Source organism: Mustela nigripes, chromosome 1, assembly GCF_022355385.1.
Source record: "Mustela nigripes isolate SB6536 chromosome 1, MUSNIG.SB6536, whole genome shotgun sequence".
Lineage (NCBI taxonomy): Eukaryota > Metazoa > Chordata > Mammalia > Carnivora > Mustelidae > Mustela > Mustela nigripes.
Genome location: NC_081557.1, coordinates 61287069 through 61306321, shown reverse-complemented (window position 1 = coordinate 61306321; position 19253 = coordinate 61287069). Strand labels below are relative to the sequence as shown.

At 42.1% G+C, this 19253-nt stretch overlaps 1 protein-coding gene across 1 annotated transcript in view; it reads right to left on the bottom strand.

The window, feature by feature from the left end:
* Positions 1–4975: 4975 nt before the first annotated feature.
* CCDC81 (coiled-coil domain containing 81) overlaps positions 4976–19253 on the bottom strand; it is a 42129-nt gene continuing 27851 nt past the window's right edge. The window contains exons 5-9 of the mRNA XM_059400814.1: positions 17783–17955; positions 16501–16579; positions 16044–16264; positions 6359–6484; positions 4976–5419 (exon numbers count right to left, since the gene is read on the bottom strand). Of these exons, the coding sequence (XP_059256797.1) occupies positions 5278–5419; positions 6359–6484; positions 16044–16264; positions 16501–16579; positions 17783–17955 (741 nt within the window). The 3' untranslated portion in view covers positions 4976–5277. The remainder of the gene's footprint in view (positions 5420–6358; positions 6485–16043; positions 16265–16500; positions 16580–17782; positions 17956–19253) is intronic.

Here is a 19253-nt window from a genome sequence, read left to right as displayed (position 1 = left end):
GAGGGCGCTTGGGTGGCTCAGTGGGTTAAGCTGCTGCCCTCGGCTCAGGTCATGATCTCAGGGTCCTGGGATCGAGTCCCACATCGGGCTCTCTGCTCAGTGGGGAGCCTGCTTCCCTCTCTCTCTCTCTCTCTCTCTCTCTCTCTGCCTGCCTCTATGCCTACTTGAGCTCTCTCTGTCAAATAAATAAAATCTTTAAAAAAAAAAAAAAAAAGCTGGTTCTTTGAAAGACCAATATAGTTCTTAAAACTTCTAGTTAGAATGACCAAGAAAAAAAGACAAAAATTACTTACATTGAGAACCAAAGAAGAGATTTCCCTATAGATGCCACGGACTTCAAAAGAATAAGGAATGGGTGCCTGGGTGACTCAGTTGTCGAGGGTCTGCCTTCCCCTCAGGTCATGCTTCCAGGGTCCTGGGATCAAGCCCCATGTTGGGCTCCTGGCTTTGCCAGAAGTCTGCTTCTCCCTTTCCACTCCCCCTGCTTGTGTTCCCTCTCTGTCTCTCTCTCTCAAATAAATAAAATCTTTAAAAAATAATAATAATAAGGGAAGGGCATCTGGGTGGCTCAGTCGGTAAAGCATCTGCCTTCACCTCAGGTCATGATCTCAGGGTCCTGGGATTGAGTTCTGCATTGGGCTCCCTGTTCAGTGGGGAGTCTGATTCTCCCTCTGCCCCTCCCCCCAATTCGTGTGCGAGCTCTCTCTCTCACTTGCTCTCTGTCTGAAATAAATAAAAATCTTAAAAAAAAAAAAAAAAAAAAAAAAAAGCTTTAGGGCACCTGGGTGGCTCAGTCTGTTAAGCATCTGCCTTTGGCTCAGGTTATGATCCCAGGGTCCTGGGATGGAGTCCCGTGTTGGGCTCCCTGCTCAGTGAAGAGTCTGCTTCTGCCTTTCCCCCGGTTCATGCTCTCTATCAAATAAATGAATAGGATTTTTTAAAAAATTTTAAGGGAACACTACTAACAACCCTATGCCCTTAAATTCAGGAATAGCTGAGAGCCCTTAATGCAACCTACCAAAATTGAATTCATCACTTAAACCCTTCCAGCAAAGAAGACCAGAAGTAATTTTCATTACTCAGTTCCTTCCTGTAAGAAGGAAATAATACCAATTATATACAGTGTCTTTCAAAAGATAGAAGAAAGGGAAACATTTCTCAACTCATTTTGTGAGGTCTTACTACCCTGATATCAAAACCTCCTTAAGACTGTACAAAAACCAAAAGAACATTACAAAATATGACTAGAACATCATAAACAAACCATATCACCCTTTAACACGTGAATTGTGGAATGTCCTTCCTTCTCCCCAACATAATCCTCCGTAATCCAACCAAACCCCTAAGAAAGCCCTCAGATATAGCTATGGAGCCTAGACCCAAGGGAAAACAACAGCAGCTGCAAGTGTCTTAACACCTACCTTCTGATGCAGGGAATGATGTGTGCAGTGGAGCTGGGGCTGGATTTTAGATCCCATCCACCCTGTGGTAGGCCGAATACTGGTTCCCCTAAACACCCATATCCTGACCCCTGGAACATGTGCCTATCACCTCCTATGACAAATAGGATTTCACAAACGTGATTAAGGATCTTGAGATGGGCAAGTTATCCTGTAGAATCAGGTGAGCCCTAAAGGTAGTCAAAACTATTGCTGAGAGGCAGGCAGGCGGAGATTTGGCTGGAGGAGAAGTGAAGGCCATGTAACAACAGAAGCAGAGAGAGATTGGGAGATGCTCCACTGCTAGCTTTGTGGATGGAGGAAGAGCCAGGAGTCAAGTAGGTAAAGAAGGGCTCTAGAAGCTGGAAAAGGCAAGGAAAAGGGTTCTCATGTCCCAACCTTTAGAGGAACCCTGCCAACGCTTTGACTCTAGCCCCATGAAAGTGATTGCAGATTTCTGACCTCTACAACTGTAAGAGAATACATTTATGTTGTTTTAAGCCACTAGGTTTGTAGTAATCTGTCACAGCAACAACAGAAAACTGGGAAGTGGGCACCTTAGTAGACAGCCCAAACCACACGGCTGTTCAAGATGGCCTGTGCATAGTCCACTTCTTCCTCTTCTACCCACAGACTAGTGAATTAAGACAGAGTCTGCGACTAGTTAGCATTTCTTCTTTCTTAAATTTCTAAGACCTCCCCTAGCCTGCAATCTTGGCATTGGGATAGGTTTTGAATCATTCTATCTCTGGCTCCTTTCTCTCGGGTCCTCAAATGCACTGGAAGTTCTAGGACTAAGCTTTTTTGGGGAGGGCTGGCAAATAGTTACCTGCTTTTCTTGGGGTACCTCAGGAGGAGGTGGTCAGGTTATGCCAAGATAAGGCCCAAACATTCCTCAGTCTCCTGGCTGAATGTCTTTATAATACCATCTTAACCACTAATGAATTCCAACAACCTACACATTACTGTAAGAGCACAGGGGAAGGAAGAATTATATTAAAAGTGTGTTTACTAGACTGAATGCAATCTATTTACATTAGTGGACTTTTAAATCAGTTTTGTTTGGTCTAATCAGAATTTTTAATGAAATAAAATAGAAATTATCAGAATGCATTGCAGATGGAAGGGTAAGCACAGCTCGATAAAACTTTGGTCTCAGTCATAGGTGTGAGCGCAGGTTCTATGTTGCAATATGAAATATATTTCTTTTACTGAGTCTTAGAGGGTTTGAAAAATACTGGAGTATGTGTTTTCAAATGGCTGTTCCAACTCTCATCTCACTGTTCTTATGAAAAGTCAAAAAGACAAAAATGGACATAATTCTCTAAAGTTAAAAGGGCATTTTCAATAAACAAAATCTTCACTTAACTCGCTTTTAATAACTTGAGCTTGTAATGCTATTGAAGGAAAATCCAGAGCAAGAGGTCTTGTGTCCAGGTGGTCTAGGAAACCTCTGATTGCATGCAAAATGTTGTAGGTGAAAATGGACATATTTTTAGGAATGGGTCCATATTTTTCATGAGATACCCAAAAGAGTCCACAAGTTTTGGTATATTAATCTCGTCTGGCAGTGCCATAATTCTGGGAATGGCATATATTGATGATAGTAATTAAAATTGATTTAGGAAAAGACATTCTGATCGAGTCCTGCCTAATAACGTGGTTGGACTAATATACAAGACTAGCAGTCAGTATCCATAAAGAAGATACCAAATTATGAAGACTTTTTCTTTAAAAAAGACCATCTTTTCTTTATTATATGAAATCTCTTGTGTTAATGACGGGACATAATACAAGTTGATTCTTAAAGTGGCTGATAAAAAAAAAAAAATTGGTTTTGTAACTGAACTCATATAACTGCGTCTCCATCATAGCCTTGATAGACAGGAACACAGGGTCTTGTCATCTCTTGCCATGACCCCTTGTCGTTCCTCACCCAGCTGTATCCTATTTATCCTTACAGATTCATTTTAGGCCTCATCTCCTCCAAGAGCTTTCAGTCTCCATGCCACGGCTCAACTGACTCCAAGAGCGCCACTTGCTCTTCCATAACAACCAACTCACAGCACTCTTAGTACTTCCCTCCTTACACGTCCCGCCTCTGCATTGCACAGTCAGTGCTCTGAAGGCAGGCGGGGACGGAAGTGTCTTAGTCTCCAGGTCACCAAAAATTAGCTGGGTGCTTGGCACACACTAAGGCAGTACCCGCTACAAATTACAAGTTTAGTTCCTACAGTGTAAATTGCCTATGAGGTTAAATCTTTTCACCTAAACTTATCAGAAATTGCCTAAAGTCTTTTATTTAACAAAGCAGTATGTATATTCTTAAATATCTTAATACAAATTTGTTAAATATTTGAGACCGAGTAGTCGTCCCAGGGTGTAGCAGGTAGGGACTCTAGGTGAGTCAAGCAGTACTGGGGAAAGGCTATGGTTGTAAATACTGGTTGGTGATGACTGGTCCTCCACACAGTGATCTTCTGAGAAAATGGAAGTGGCACTGTAGGAAGCTTGTGAGGAGAGTTTCCAGACAATCTCGGTCCCCACGAAGCATATTGGTTTCCATAGAAAAAGACAACATTAGGAACAAAATTTGCTTAATATCACTTCGACTAAATACCTTCCCCTTAACTATTCAGGGCTCCAAATATTCTTATTTTGTATCTGTGAGAGAAACAATGTTTTGGATGTCTCACCCACATATACTTTTCCCCATTTTCTAAGAAAGATGTGGCAGACAGAAAGCAAGTAGTCTAAGGGACCGCATTCCTAGCTTTTCAGAAACCTAGACTTCACTCTGCTTTGTTCATTGGTTTACCCAAGGTGGAAAGACAGGGCAGGTGGAGCAAAGGAAAAGCATGAAGATAAGGGAGTGAGGTTTGGGGTTTAGAACACCCCCCTACCTTGACTGAAAATCAGTCCTTTAGCAGAAACACATTCCTCTTCACAGCGCAAACAGTTGAAGCATGAATGCCGGTGAAGCAAGGAGAGAAGGCAGCGGCGCCTGGTGGTCCAGCCAGACTCCCCTCACAGTACACACTCAGCCCAACAGTAAACCTATACCAGAATGGTTGGCCAGAAGGGCACCAAGCTGGGGACACCTGGGGGGCTCAGTCAGTTAAGTCTGCTTTGGCTCAGGTCAGGATCCAGCCTCACGTGGTCATCAGGCTCCCTGCTCAGCGGGGAGCCTGTTTCTCCCTCTGCCCCCTAGCCTACCCCTCCTCACCCCCACTCATGCTCTCTCCCTCTCTCTCTCAAATAAATTAAATTAAATTAAATTAAAAAGGGGCACCAATGAGATTCCCCCGAGGTGCCAACAAAATCCTGGGTGTGTCTTCAACTAAAAAACTCAGAAAGCATTGCTCTGACCACTTGTGGCAATAACCTGATTTCCCTCTGGAATGATCTACCTCTGGAATGTTAACATATACAGTTCTCTGGGAAGGGATGGCAAAATTCACCAGGAGGCACAGGCAGGTCCATAGAAAATGTTTATTAGGACACTATTCATTACAGATGAAGAAAAGACCCAAGTTTCTTACACAGCGTCAATGAGTAGCTGGGCTGGGTCAGCAGCACCTCGGGAGCCAGGAGGAGGCCGGGTCCCCCATTTCCGGCCCCCAGTGGCAGCAGGGTTCTGTAGGGGCAGGAGGAAGCCAGGGGGAGACCCTGCCTATGTGACTTCATTAAGGGGTGAAAAAGCAATCTTTTCCTGAAAGCACCAAAACAGCACGATAACTTTTCCCTCTAAAGTAAAAATAGGTAGTTTCACCATCATACCTAAATACTGAAAAAAGAAAAATTGTCCCCAGGAAAGCACGGATCCAAACTTCAGATATTATATGAACAACCGGGAGCCATGCAGGTGCTTGTTGAGGGGCCACAGGTTGCTCTCACCCACGTTGGAGGTGCGCCTCTGGCACTGTTTGCAGCGCCGGTACTTCTCACACTGGTCCAAGAGGAAGAGCTTGTCTGACGCCCTGAGGAGAAGGGAGGACGAGCAGCCATCATTAGGTGCCCCCTGAGTCTGTGCCAGGGTGGGGAAGGTGGTGATGGGGGGCACTGGGGTAGAAGAGAGGCAGAAGAGAAGTCACACCCACTCCCCACCCTCCAGGGGCTTACCACCCACCTGGGATGGCCCCCTGCAGTCCCTCCCACCCCCCACACTGCTCCCTGCAGCTCAAGCCAGCTGGGCATCTCCTGCTTCCAAACCTCCCTTTATTTGATCACAAAAACTCCTCTGTTAGCTTAAGTCAGGCCGGTGTTTGCTTTCCTCATTTTACAAATGAAAAAAAGTAAGACAAAAAGATCAGCTGCCTTTTCAAAGTTAGTGTTAATTCTCAAAGCCATGACGAAACTCCCTAACTCTAGATGGTTCGTGGATAGCTGGGGAGAGGCGGCACGAGTCTGAAACGTGGCAAGAAGATGTTCTTGGTTGGTTCCATCATGGGCATCTCGGTTTCCCAGTTGCCAGTCTTACGAACAACCCCCTGACTCTGCTCTTAAATGACTGTTCTGTCAGCCTTTGATGTGTTCAGAGGGAGTCTGTCTCCCTATTTCTAACTAGTTATTTCCAAGGAGAATTCCTGCTCTCCTCCCCCATGCCTCCTTACCGTCCGCAAAATGACAATAAAATCACCCTACATGGAGGCTAAGATCGGGGCGAGATGGAAAGCGTGTAACCTACATCACGCATTCTCCAAGCCCATCTCCATAACAGGCATTTCTAATACACCAGAGCAGCAGCTCCTACCTACACCAGGATTCTCTTGTCCACCAGGTGTGCTAGGCAGCCACAACTAATGAACTGAAGTTGGCCCTGGAAACCTGTCTGCCATCCCAGCGTCTCAGCAAAGTCAATGAGGAGCAGAGGGGGTTTTTCCGCAAACAGGGCCCTTGAGGTTCCAATCAGGAATCACCTCTCGAAAGCTTTCTCCTCCAGGTCCCGCTGCCTCTTCATTGCAGCACTGCTTTCCCAGTCCTCCTGCAAGCTCTGGTTGATTCTGTTCACCCGCTCCAGCTCAGCATTTCGGTCTGCCAGGCGCCTGGAGAGAACAGCATGGTCTGCTTCTATTTACAATATAGGGAAGGGCAGGCACCAACCTTGGGAGCCCCATTCCCTTTATGGTAGATTAAACAGAAACATTCTGGTTTTGTTCACTACTCTTTGAAATACACTGAAAGGCATGAACACAGAACGAGGAAAAATACTAAAAACATTATAGCTCTCAAATAGTTTATGGGTCTAGGACCTTTCATCTTCAATCCTGGTTTAAATTAGCAGAATTGAAACCTTTTTCAAGTTAAATGCAGCCTTTTAAAGCCATTCATTTCCTCTGAAGCTAATTTAACTAAACTGAAGAATCATCTCAAATGGATTTCCTATACTTTAGGTTTCTTTCCTTTTATTCCAGTCTCTCAGCTGTCAGTAATCAGCCCACAAGTTGCCACAGGCATGTTACAAGGCAGAATAGAGAGGAATTTAAATGAATGAATTCCCTAGAGAGGGGAACAGAAACAGAAGTGACCAGGTAAAGGAAAATAAAAATCAAAAAAAAAAAAAAAAAAAACTTAACATTGTGAAGAAGGTAAAAAGAGAGAGAGAGATACTGGTGAAGGTCACAATATCAGAGAAGTAATTGCAGAGTCTCTCTCCAAGTACCATGCCCCAGAATTCCCAGTGCTAAATGTCTCTATTACTGGTCTCCAGATGCTCAGCCCTGCTGTTATGAATCATCTTAAAGCTGGCTCAAATTATTTATGTGTGTGTATTTCTTGCCCAACTGAAACTCCTACCTTCAGTTCTCATTAAAGTCTAGAAAGGACTTCACTAAATATGACTGTTGAGTTAGCCCGCTCTCAGGGCGCTGTGTTATAGGCAGCAACTGCCACTAGGTGTCAGGACCCTCTGATAAAAATCGCTCAAGTACTCAGCCACCGGTTTGTGTGTCCTGAGAGTGCAGCCACGTTTTCCTCTGATGAGCACGATTCAACAGTTCAGCTACTGTATGTATGGTCATTACAAAAATTAAATGAGATAATATACACAAAGTGCCAATGCCTATCACACAATGGGAGCTCAATGACCGAATGGTACCTGCCATATAAACTTTTTTTTCCCTTTTCATTGTATTTTTTTTAAAGTAAAAATCCACACAGGGGTGCTTAGGTGGCTCAGTCCATTAAAAGCATGACTTGGGCTCAGGTCATGATCTCAGGGTCCTGGAATGGAGCCCTGAGTCAGGGTCCCTGCTCAGCAGGGAGTCTGCTCGTCCCTCTGCACCGCCTCTCGCCCCCTCATACTTTCTCTTAAGAAAATAAATAAAATCTAAAAAAAAAAAAAAAATAGTAAAACCACATAACATAAAATTGACCATCTTAAACATTTCTAAGTGTACAGATACATAGTATATTTACACGGTTGTGCAACCAATATAGCTCCTATAGTATAGCTCAATATAGTAACCAAAGTACTCTTTCCATTTGCAAAACTGAAACTCTGTACTTATTAAACAACTCCCCATTCCTCCCTCTCCCTAGCCCCTGGCAGCCACCATTCTACTTTGTTTCCATGAATCTGACCACTCTGAATACCATACAGAAATGGAATCATACATTTGTCTTATTATGACTGGCTTATTTTACTTAGCGTGATGTCATCACTGTTCATCCATGTTTAGCATGTGTTGTAATTTCCTTCCTTCTGAAAGCTGAGTAACAGTCCATTGCATATATATAACATATCTTGTTTATTCATCCCTCTGTGACTAGGTATTTATATTGCTTCCATTTCTTGGCTGCTGAACACTGTTACGAACATGGGAGTGCAAATATCTAAAGATCCTGCTTTCGACTCCACCAAAAAAAAACAAAAAAAAACCTAAACAAACTACCTGAACTGATCATTTAATTCAGTAAGGTCACAGGATACAAAATCAATGTACAGAAATCTGTTCCATTTCTATACACTAATAATGAAGCAGCAGAAAGAGAAATTAAGAAAACAATCCCACTGGGGCACCTGGGTGGCTCAGTCAGTTAAGTGTCCCACTCTTGATCTCAGCTCAGGTCTTGATCTCAGTGTCATGAGTTCAAGCCCCATGTTGGGCTCCACACTGGGCATGGAGCCTACTTAAAAAAAGGAAAGAGAAAACAATCCCATTTTCAATTGCACCAAAAAGAATAAAATACCTGAGAATAAACAATGAAGGAGGTGGAAGATCTGTACTCCCAAAACTATAAAACATTGATTAAAGAAATTTAACACAGGGGATCCTGGGTTGCTCAGTTGGTTAAATGTCTGCCTTCAGCTCAGGTCATGATTTCAGGGTCCTGGAATGGACCTTGCTTAGTGGGGAGCCTTTGTCCCTGCCCCCCTCCTGCTCATGCTCTCTCTCTCAAATAAATAAATAATATCTTAAAAAGAAAGAAAAGAATGAAAGAAATTGAACATAAACAAATGGAAAGATATTCCATGCTTATGGATTGGAAGAACAAATATTGTTTAATGTCCATGCTACCCAAATCCATCTACAGATTTGCCGCAATCCCTATCAAAATACCAACATTTTTCACAGAACCAGAACAAATAAGTCTAAAATTTGTATGAAAACCACAAAAGATTCTGAATAGCTAAAACAATCTTGAAAAAGAAAAACAAAGCTGGAGATGTCACTATTTTAGACTTTAAGTTATATTACAAAGCTGTAGTGATCAAAACAGTATGGAACTAGTACAAGAATAGACACACAGATCAGTGAAACAGAATAGAGAGCCCAGCAATAAATCCATAACTATATGGTCAATTAATCTTTAACATAGCAGGGAAGAATATCCAATGGGAAAAAATCTCTTCAAATGGTGTTGGGAAAACTGGACAACAACATGCAGAATAATGAAACTGGACTACCTTCATATACCACACACAAAAATAAACTGCAAATGGATTAAAGACCTAAATGTGAGACCTGAAACCATAAAATCTTAGAAGAGAGCATAGGCAGTAATTCTCTGACATTGGCTATGACATATTTCTAGATATATCTCCTGAGGCAAGGGAAACAAAAGCAAAACTAAACTATTGGGACTATATCAAAATAAAATATATATAAAGAGGGGCGCCTGGGTGGCTCAGTGGGTTAAGCCACTGCCTTCGGCTCAGGTCATGATCTCAGGGTCCTGGGATCGAGTCCCGCATCGGGCTCTCTGCTCAGCGGGGAGCCTGCTTCCTCCTCTCTCTCTACCTGCCTCTCCGCCTACTTGTGATCTCTCTCTGTCAAATAAATAAATAAAATCTTTAAATATATATATATATATATATATATATATATATATATATATATAAAAAACCCGAACAAAACAAAACTACAAAAAAAAAAAAAAAAAAAATCCAAGTAAAAAAAATGGGCAGAAGATATGAACAGACATTTCTCCAAAGATCTACAGATGGCTAACAGACATTAAAAGATGCTCAGTATCACTCATCATCAGGGAAATTCAAATCAAAAACCACAATGAGGTATCACCTCACACCTGTCAGAATGGCTAAAATCAAAAACACAGGAAACAACAAATGCTGGCGGGGATGTGAATAAAAAGGAACCCTTGGGCACCATTGGTGGGAATGCAAACTGGTGCAGCCACTGTGGAAAACAATATGAAGGTTCCTCAAAGCAATGTCCACAATAGCCAAACTATGAAAAGAACCTAGATGTCCATCAACAGATGAATGGATAAAGAAGATGTGGTATATATACACAACGGAATACTATGCAGCCATCAAAAGAAATGAAATCTTGCCATTTGCGACAACATGGATGGAACTAGAGCGTATCATGCTTAGCGAAATAAGTCAAGCAGGGAAAGACAACTATCATATGATCTCCCTGATATGAGGAAGTGGTGATGCAACATGGGGGCTTAAGTGGGTAGGAGAAGAATAAATGAAACAAGATAGGATTGGGAGGGAGACAAACCATAAGTGACTCTTAATCTCACAAAACAAACTGAGGGTTGCTGGGGGGAGGGGGAGTTGAGATAAGGGGGGTGGGGTTATGGACATTGGGGAGGGTATGTGCTTTGGTGAGTGCTGTGAAGTGTGTAAACCTGGCAATTCACAGACCTGTACCCCTGGGGATAAACATAAAAATATATGTTTATAAAAAATAAAAAATTAAAAATAGAACTACCTTACAATCCAAGTAATCACATTACTGGGTATTTACCCAAAGGGGGGTAAAAAACAACACTACTTTGAAGGGGTATAATGCATCCCTGTATTTACTGTAATGTTATTACTATAGCCATTTATGAAAACACCCCAAGTGTCTATTGATGAATGGATAAAGAAGATGTGGTGTAGGTGGCGCCTGGGTGGCTCAGTGGGTTAAAGCCTCTGCCTTCCGCTCAGGTCATGATCCCAGGGTCCTGGGATCGAGCCCCGCATCGTGCTCTCTGCTCAGCAGGGAGCCTGCTTCCTCCTGTCTCTCTGCCTGCCTCTCTGCCTACTTGTGATCTCTGTCTGTCAAATAAATAAATAAAATCTTTAAAAAAAAAAAAAAAGAAGAAGAAGATGTGGTGTATATTGGTGTATATATACACACACCCACAATAGATATTATTCAGCCATAAAAAAGAATGAAATCATGTCATTTCCAGCAACATGGATGGGTCTAGAGAGTATTATGCTAAACAAAATAACCCAGACAGAGAAAGACAAATACCAGATGATTTCACTCATATGTGGAATTTAAGAAAACAAAACAAATGGGTGTGTGGGTGGCTCAGTGTGTTAAAGCCTCTGCCTTTGGCTCAGGTCATGGTCTCAGGGTCCTGGGATGGAGTCGGGCTTTCTGCTCAGCAGGGAGCCTGCTTCCCCATCTCTCTCTGTCTGCCTCTCTCCCTACTTGTGATCTCTGTCTGTCAAATAAATAAATAAATCTTAAAAAAAAAAAAAAAAAAAAAGAAAAAAAAAAAAAAAAGGAAAAAAAAAAAAAAGACAAGCCAAAAAAAAAAAAAAAATCCAAACCAAAACCAAAAACAAAGAACAGACTCTTAGCTATAAAGAACAAACAGATGGTGTCGGGGGCAGGGAAAGATGGGAGATGGGTGAAGTTGGTAAAGGGGATTATCTTGATAAGCATTGAGTAATGCAGAGAGGCATTGAATTATGAATTACTACATGGTACACCTGAAACTAATATAACTCTGAATGTTAACTACATTGGAATGAAAATTTTAAAAATAAAATAAAAACTTTAGTTTAAAGAAATCCTGCTTCAAATCTTTTGGATATATACATAGAAGTGGAATTAGTGAATCATATGGTAATTCTATTTTTAATTTTTTGACGAACTGCCATGCTGTTTTCCAGAGTGGCTGCACCATTTTACATTACCACCAACAGCGCACAGGGTTTCTATTTCTCTACATCCTCGCCAACACCTATTATTTTCTGGGTTTTTTATAGTAGTCATCCTAACAAGTAGGAGATAGTATCTTTCTCTCTGTGTTTTCTTTCATTTGTTTAGTTTTGGTTTTGGTTTTCTTTCTCTTTCCCTTTTATAACATAATAGCATCTTAATGGTTTTGTCTACCAGTAAACAGACAGTTTTCTTCCTTTCTAATCTTTTGAATAGTCTAAAAGAAGTACTTGTTAAATGTTTCACGGTGCGTGTGATATAAGAAAAAATCTATAATTAGGGACACCTTGGTGGCTCAGTCGCTTAAGCATCTGCCTTTAGCTCAGGTCACTATCCCAGGGGTCCTGGTATTGAGTCCCGCATTGGGCTGCTTGCTCAGTGGGGAGCCTGCTTCTCTCTCTGCCTGTTGCTCCCCCTGCTTGTACTCTCTCTCTCTAATAAATAAAATCTTTAAAAAAAAAAAAAAAAGAGAGAAATCTATAATTATTCTTGATTTGGACATTTCACAAAGAATCAAAGCACAGTATTATAATACAAGATAAATGAGAGCACATTTCATCTTTGCACTTGTGAAACCTTATGACACTGTTCGCAAATGTATGTTTTCTTTTCATAAAGCCCTAGGGGGAAGAAAAGATAGCCATCTTATCCGTCTACGTTACAGGGATATATACATCTTAAACAGTAAAAGATGTTTTCCTACATCTGCATGAATGAGTTGCAAAGGGAGAGTGAACAGTTTGCTAACTGCTTACTTCATTCAGCTGCCATAGACTTGGCTCTCCAGGATAGATATGTGATCGGAATCGAGTTATTAAATTGCGTGATACAACCACAGCTACATTTGCAATCTTGCCATCCTACTGGGGTGCCTTTATTCACTGGAATGGAGAATCCCTCTCTCTCCGGTTCAGATAAGCAAAGAGTCAAGGAAACATGAACTACTTCCTGCCTTATAGAGGCAAAAATCTAATTAAATGCTAAATGGTGTCTATTCCAAACAGGACAAAGGAGGGCATCCGGCCGCCAAAGAAGGCTCACCTGTGCACGTTTCAGAGTGCAGAGATCATTTGTTAAGGAGCAGCTACCTCACCATGGTTTTGATGTTCTTTCCCTTAGTGATTAGGGAAGTTGAGCATCTTTGCATATGCTTTTCAGCTACTATTATATTCTTTGTAAAGGGAGAATTTTAAAAGTCAGTTTAATTTAGATGCTAAGCAAGTGAGAAAATGAACTGGGCCACAGGGGAGACCACGAGGATTCTCACAAGACTGGTGGAGGTGGAACTCGCCTTACCTTTTTAGAAAGCAAACTGCTGGTATCTGGTAATATTTAAAATGTGCCATACAGTTGATCCAGCAGCTCCGCTTTTAGGATTTTATCCAACAGAAACAAAAGAACCAATATAAAGATATATATTTAAAATGTTTAATACAAAAGTTGTTGTAATAGCAAACCAGCTGGAAGCCGAGTGAATTTTCATCAATAGTGTAAAAGTTAAATTACAATAATTAAATTAATTAAATTTTATTATGATTAAATTATAGTAATCCATGTTATAGATGTTATGCTGCCAATAAAGAATGAATTAATTTTGCTTCTGTGTACTGACCTAACTATAAATTAATGATGCATTATTAGGTTAAAGAAAAGTTGGGCTGCAGAGTAATGTATACGATCTCATAGGTCTTTTCATTTACAAAAGTAAAAGGAAATTTTCATTTACAAAAGTAGAAGGAAAATATATATGTGGGTATTGTGTGAAGATATTTGTAAAGAGTAGGAAAAAATATAGAAGGCTGGGGGAGACTATTAACCTTGTTTTATTCTACCAGTTGACTTATTTTAATGAACATGAATTGTTCTATTTTTTATAAACAAAAGCAGAAAAGTTTAAAGAAAAAGAATACTGTAGGGGCACCTGGGTGGCTCAGTGGGTTAAGCCTGTGCCTTCGGCTCAGGTCATGATCTCAGGGTCCTGTGATAGAGCCTCAGATAGGGCTCTCTGATTGGTGGGGAGCCGCTTCCCTCTCTCTCTGCCTGCCTCTCTGCCTACTTGTGATCTGTCAGATGAATAAATAAAATCTTTAAGAAAAAAAAAAAGAATACTTTAGCAGGCCTGTTTAGATCACACTGACTAAATTATCTCCTCTGAAAGTGACCCTTTACTTGCCACAGGAGGCTTTAAGATGACATCTTGAGATGAACAAGAGACAGGGAAGTTGGAAAAGAGTTGAGTGAGGGGGCTCCTGGGTGGCTTAGCTGGTTCAGTGTCTGCCTTCAGCTCAGGTCATGATCCCAGAGTCCTGGGATCGAGCCCCGCGTTGGGCTCTGCCTGCTTCTCCTTCTCTCTCTGCCATCCCCCCACCCCCAGCCCCTCACTTATGCTCTCTGGCTCTATCTCTCTGTCAAATAAATAAATAAAATCTTAAAAAGAGAGAGAGAGAGATAAGTGAGAGAATCTGGGATACCACGTGAAGGATAGAAATGGAAGACAAGGATCTGACCCCTACAGAAAAGGGGGGGGGTGGTCTGTGACCAGAGCTTCAACAAGAGAGATAACCAACACCACAGTTCATATTTGTTCAGACCTCTGCAGTTTCCAAAAATGTTCTCAAATACATACTCTCACGTTTTTCTCACAGTAGGGAGAGGTAGGGCAGGTTCAACAGGTATGTTATCCTTATTTTCATGTGAGGAAAAGAGGGCTCAAAGACCCCACATGTATTTTGGCCCAGGTCATACAGCTTGGAAATGGCAGAGTTTAACACCACTCATCATCAGAGAAATGCAAATCAAAACTACAATGAGATATCACTTTACACCAATCAGAATAACTAAAATCAAAATGACAAGAAACAGGTGTTGGCAAGGATGTGGATAAAAAGGAACCCTCATGGAGTATTGGTTGGAATATAAATTTGTGCAAGCACTGTGAAAACAGTATGGAGGTTCCACAAAAAATTAAAAATAGAACTACCATATGATCTAGTAATTCTACCTTTGGGTATTTACCCAAAGAAAATGAAAACACTAATGCAAAAAGATACCTGTACCCCTACATTTACTGCAACATTGTTTACAGTAGCCAAGATATGGAAGCAACCTAAGTATCCATCAATAGACAAATGGGTAGGAAAAATGTGGTATCTATCTATCTGTCTATCTATCCATCCATACATACACACACACACACACACACACACACACACACACACACACATCATGGAATATTATACTGCTATTAAAAAGGATGAATTCATGCCATTTGAGACAACATGGATGGACCTAAAGGGTTTCATGCTAAGTGAAATAACAAGTCAGACTGAGAAAGACAAATACCATATGACTGTAAAAAATATGAATAAACAAACAAAAAGCAGACTCAATAGAGAACAAACTGGAAGCCTGCCAAAAAGGAGGGGCATGGAGGGTCAGGCAAAATGGGTGAAGGGGAGTGGGACATATAGGCTTTTAGTTATGGAATGAATAAGGCAATAAAAGGCACAGCATGACATCGTTAAGAGCAATTTACCAGGACAGATGGTCATTACGCTTCTGGTGAGCATAGTAAAATGTATAGACTCATCAAATCAAAAGGAAAGAAAAAAAGAAACTGGGTGTCTGATGGTTGAATTTTCATATATTTTCACTGATAGGGCATCAAGTCCTGCCTTGCCCACCCTGCCACCTTCACCACACCTCGCCCGCCCTAAGTACAGCTCACTACATCAACAGTTCTTTGAAGGAAGGGGCTTTATTGGAGGCTGAGAAAGAGCCCCAGTTTCAGGTGGGTGTCTAGTTGAGCACAGCAGCACGTTTGTCGCTCACATTGTATTTCCAATGGATCGTGCTGACCTGGACAACTCTTTTAAGAAGCTGTACTGCAAAGGGAAGGGAAAAACATGGAGCGTTAACTGGAGGGAGGAGGAGGATCGGGTCTGGTTGGTTGGGTTTTCTGATCAATGCCTTTTCTTCATGGGGTGAATTGTAAGGACAAACCAAGGTGACGGATCTGATAAGCTCAGAACAATATTTTGCACACAGTCACTCCTCTGTGTGTTAACTATTATTTTTGCTTCTTGCTGTTGTAGGAGGGAGAGAGAGAGAGAGAGAGAAAGAACAGGAAGATGGAAAGGGGAGCAGGAGAAGGGGGGAAGGAGGAAGATCTGGGCTCTCTCACTCTCTCTGTGTCCTCCGAAGCATCTGCAAATCCCGCTTCTGTTCCACCAGCTGCTGCAGGATGGTTCTCCTCCTGTGGCTGGCAGCGGCCTCCAGCTGGTGCTTCATGTAATTCTGTTCTTGCTTTTGCTTTTCCACCATCAGCTCACCCTCATCCTTACCAAAGATGGGCTCACTAGAGTCTGGCTCAAACATGGGAAGTTGCAGGGGTTTGTTCTTTATCTGAAACAGGGACACACATCGTGCAGACCAGAATTCTACCAGGCAATAAACCGTACGCACAACACCGCAGCACAGTAAAATACCAACCCTCCCCACTTAGAGGAAGGAACGAGGGCCCCCCAAACCACAAAATGGGTAACATATAAGGCTACTCATCACATGAGAGCTCTTATACAGATTTTTAGAATGCTACTTGAAGCACAGCATAATTTTTAAGATAACAGTTGTCCCCTTACCTGTGCATCCAAAGCTCTCTTGTAACACTGTGTTTCTTCCATCTTATCTTTTATATACTGGGCTCTTTGTGCAGCGAGTCTGGCAGTTAGGAGTAAGAGAAGCGGGGTGCACAGTGTGTTGCTGTCTCTGGTAATAGAGACTAGCAGCACTAAAACCTGTTTCCTAAGTATCAATAGGAGTGAGAGACTGGTATATAAAAAGTGGTATTTCTGCCTAGAGCTTTCATTTTAATGAAGAAAGGAGGAACAGATCCAAAGGCTAATGGAAAGTGTGTTGAATACAGGACAGACAGGACAGATGTAAGCAGGGGATTGACCATTCTGTCCAAACCCACTACCCCTGAAACAGGTAGCCCTCCACCCACCATGCTTTAGAACAAAAACCTAGATAGGAAAGCAGGAAGCGTCTATTCACTCTATAAAATGATTCACCATATGATTCCTTTTTAAGAAAAGTGATCTTTCCTGTTATAAATTATGATTCTGTTACAGGCAACCCACAGAGAACCCACATGATCCATAAAGTGAGTATAATGGAACATATACATTTTATAGAAAAGTAAATCTTTGGTCATAAAAACCAGTGTACTCTTTAAGAGTCTCTTTCCCACTACAGTAACCTCTTTAATTGCTCTCCTGACCACAGTTATAGAAACAGGACCCCCTTAGGCAACTCTGACCCTATCCCAGGCCTCAGGTGACCTAAGCAAGACCAATCAGATTCTCATTCCTGAAAATTTGTAATTGGGACTAATATTCCCCCAAGTTTGGGCTGAAAAAGAGACAATGTCAACCAAGGAGCTGTGGGTACAAGCAGAGGGGAAGCATTTCTTACATATGCCTGGTTTTACCCTGCTTACATCCCCCACACACGCCTACCCTTACTACTTCATCCTACCCCTACGTACACCAAAAGTAGAGACACCTCTACTTACAACAAAACGCCAGATTGCCTTGAGATCAGTGGGGAGTAGCTGGGTGTGCTGTTTTTTCAAGACAAGTCCCTTCCTCCACCTGCCAGTATCAGCGATCACAACACAATACAAAAGGATCCTCGATCGCGAATTACAGACTGCTAATCCTTACTCTAATGGTCATTATAATAATGACAGCCTTTTCATTTTTTCTAAAGAAATGTCACGCTGGCTGCTAGCTGGGTTGGTTTGCACAGTCGGTTAGAGCTGTGCTCATGAAACTACCGAGGCTGATTCAATCCCACATGGAAATAAGCTTCACAGGAAAATTCTGAACCCGTTTTTCAGGGCCTGTCAGTTAGACTCACTCCTCTGTGAGTTGTACTTGTTCTAGGCGCTCCATCAACTCTCTGTTTTGTCTTTGCTTTATTTCTTTTTCTCGTCTGTTATCCATTTGTTTCAGGAGATTTTGGGAATATTCTTCTTGTTTTAGAGCATTAATCTCAGGACTGAGTGGCCGTTTATCAAAGAGGAAAGATTTCTGGAATGAAAGAGAAGCAATGCATTTACTCTAAAATACCAAAAATCAACAAAGAATAAAGGTAGTAATGCAGAAGACTAAAGTCAATTATTAATTTACAGTATTTGCCCAGTCCTCAACACACTGACCAGCTAGTGTTGAGACAACCCACAGAACAATGGGAGTGTGCTCAAGGACGAACCTGAGCAGAACTGACGAAACCCCATACCAGAGAGAGAAATGAAACAGGATATCATGGAGGAGGTCCTGAGCTCGCACAACACACAGGTGGAAAGAAGGAGTTCTGAGTGAGAGCAAAAGCATGAGCAAGGACTGAGCAGATGTGGGAGAGGGAGAACTGAATACCCGCTCTGGGCCTGGCCATTGTAGACACTGACGGAGATCCACAGAGAGCCTGGTGCATGGAGTCTGCCTTCCGTTACAGGAGATAGGGAACAAGTGAACAATATATCATCTTTTAAGGTAGGGATTAAGTGCTAGGAAGCCTTTATCATAGCAAGTGGGTGGAAACAGAGCTAAAGCAGTTGGTTATTAGAGAAGTCCTTTCAGTAAAGTTGGCTGAACACCTCCACTGCAAATATCAGGTGACCTGTGTCCCATACTTGAAAGAACAGCAAGTGCAAAGGCCCTAGATGAAAATGAGTTAGGCATGTTTAATGAGCAGAAGGAAGGTCTACATGGCTGAAGCACAGTGAGCAAGAGGAAGAAATAGGAGAGCTCAAAGAGGAAGGCAGGGCCATAGGGACCCGATAGGTCAAGGTAAAGAGTTTAGATTTTGTTTTAACTCACTGGGAGACCGTTAGACGTTTTAAACAGGAGAATGTTATGTTTGGGTTAAGTTTTAAAAGATCACTTGACTGCAGTGTGGAGAATAGATTGTAAAGGGGAAGAAGGCCAGCAGCAAACCTAACCAGGGAAGTGTTTCAGAAGCTGAGCCTTATAATGTGGCTTGTACTAGGATGCGCTGGTAACCCTGGAGATGAAGGGATGTGAAGACCTGGGATGCATTTGGGCAGTAAAGGCAACTGTGCTTGAGGATGGCTGGATGGGGACAGGGGAGCAGCAATCTGGGATCACTCCTTGGTTTGGGCTTTGTGCAACTGTCTGCCAGGTGATGCCCCTCACTGAAATGGGGAGGCAAAGAGAAGGACAGGTGAGGAGAGGGATCAAAAGTTCTGATTGGGGGGGGCGCCTCGGTGGCTCAGTGGGTTAAGCCGCTGCCTTCGGCTCAGGTCATGATCTCAGGGTCCTGGGATCGAGTCCCACATCGGGCTCTCTGCTTAGCGGGGAGCCTGCTT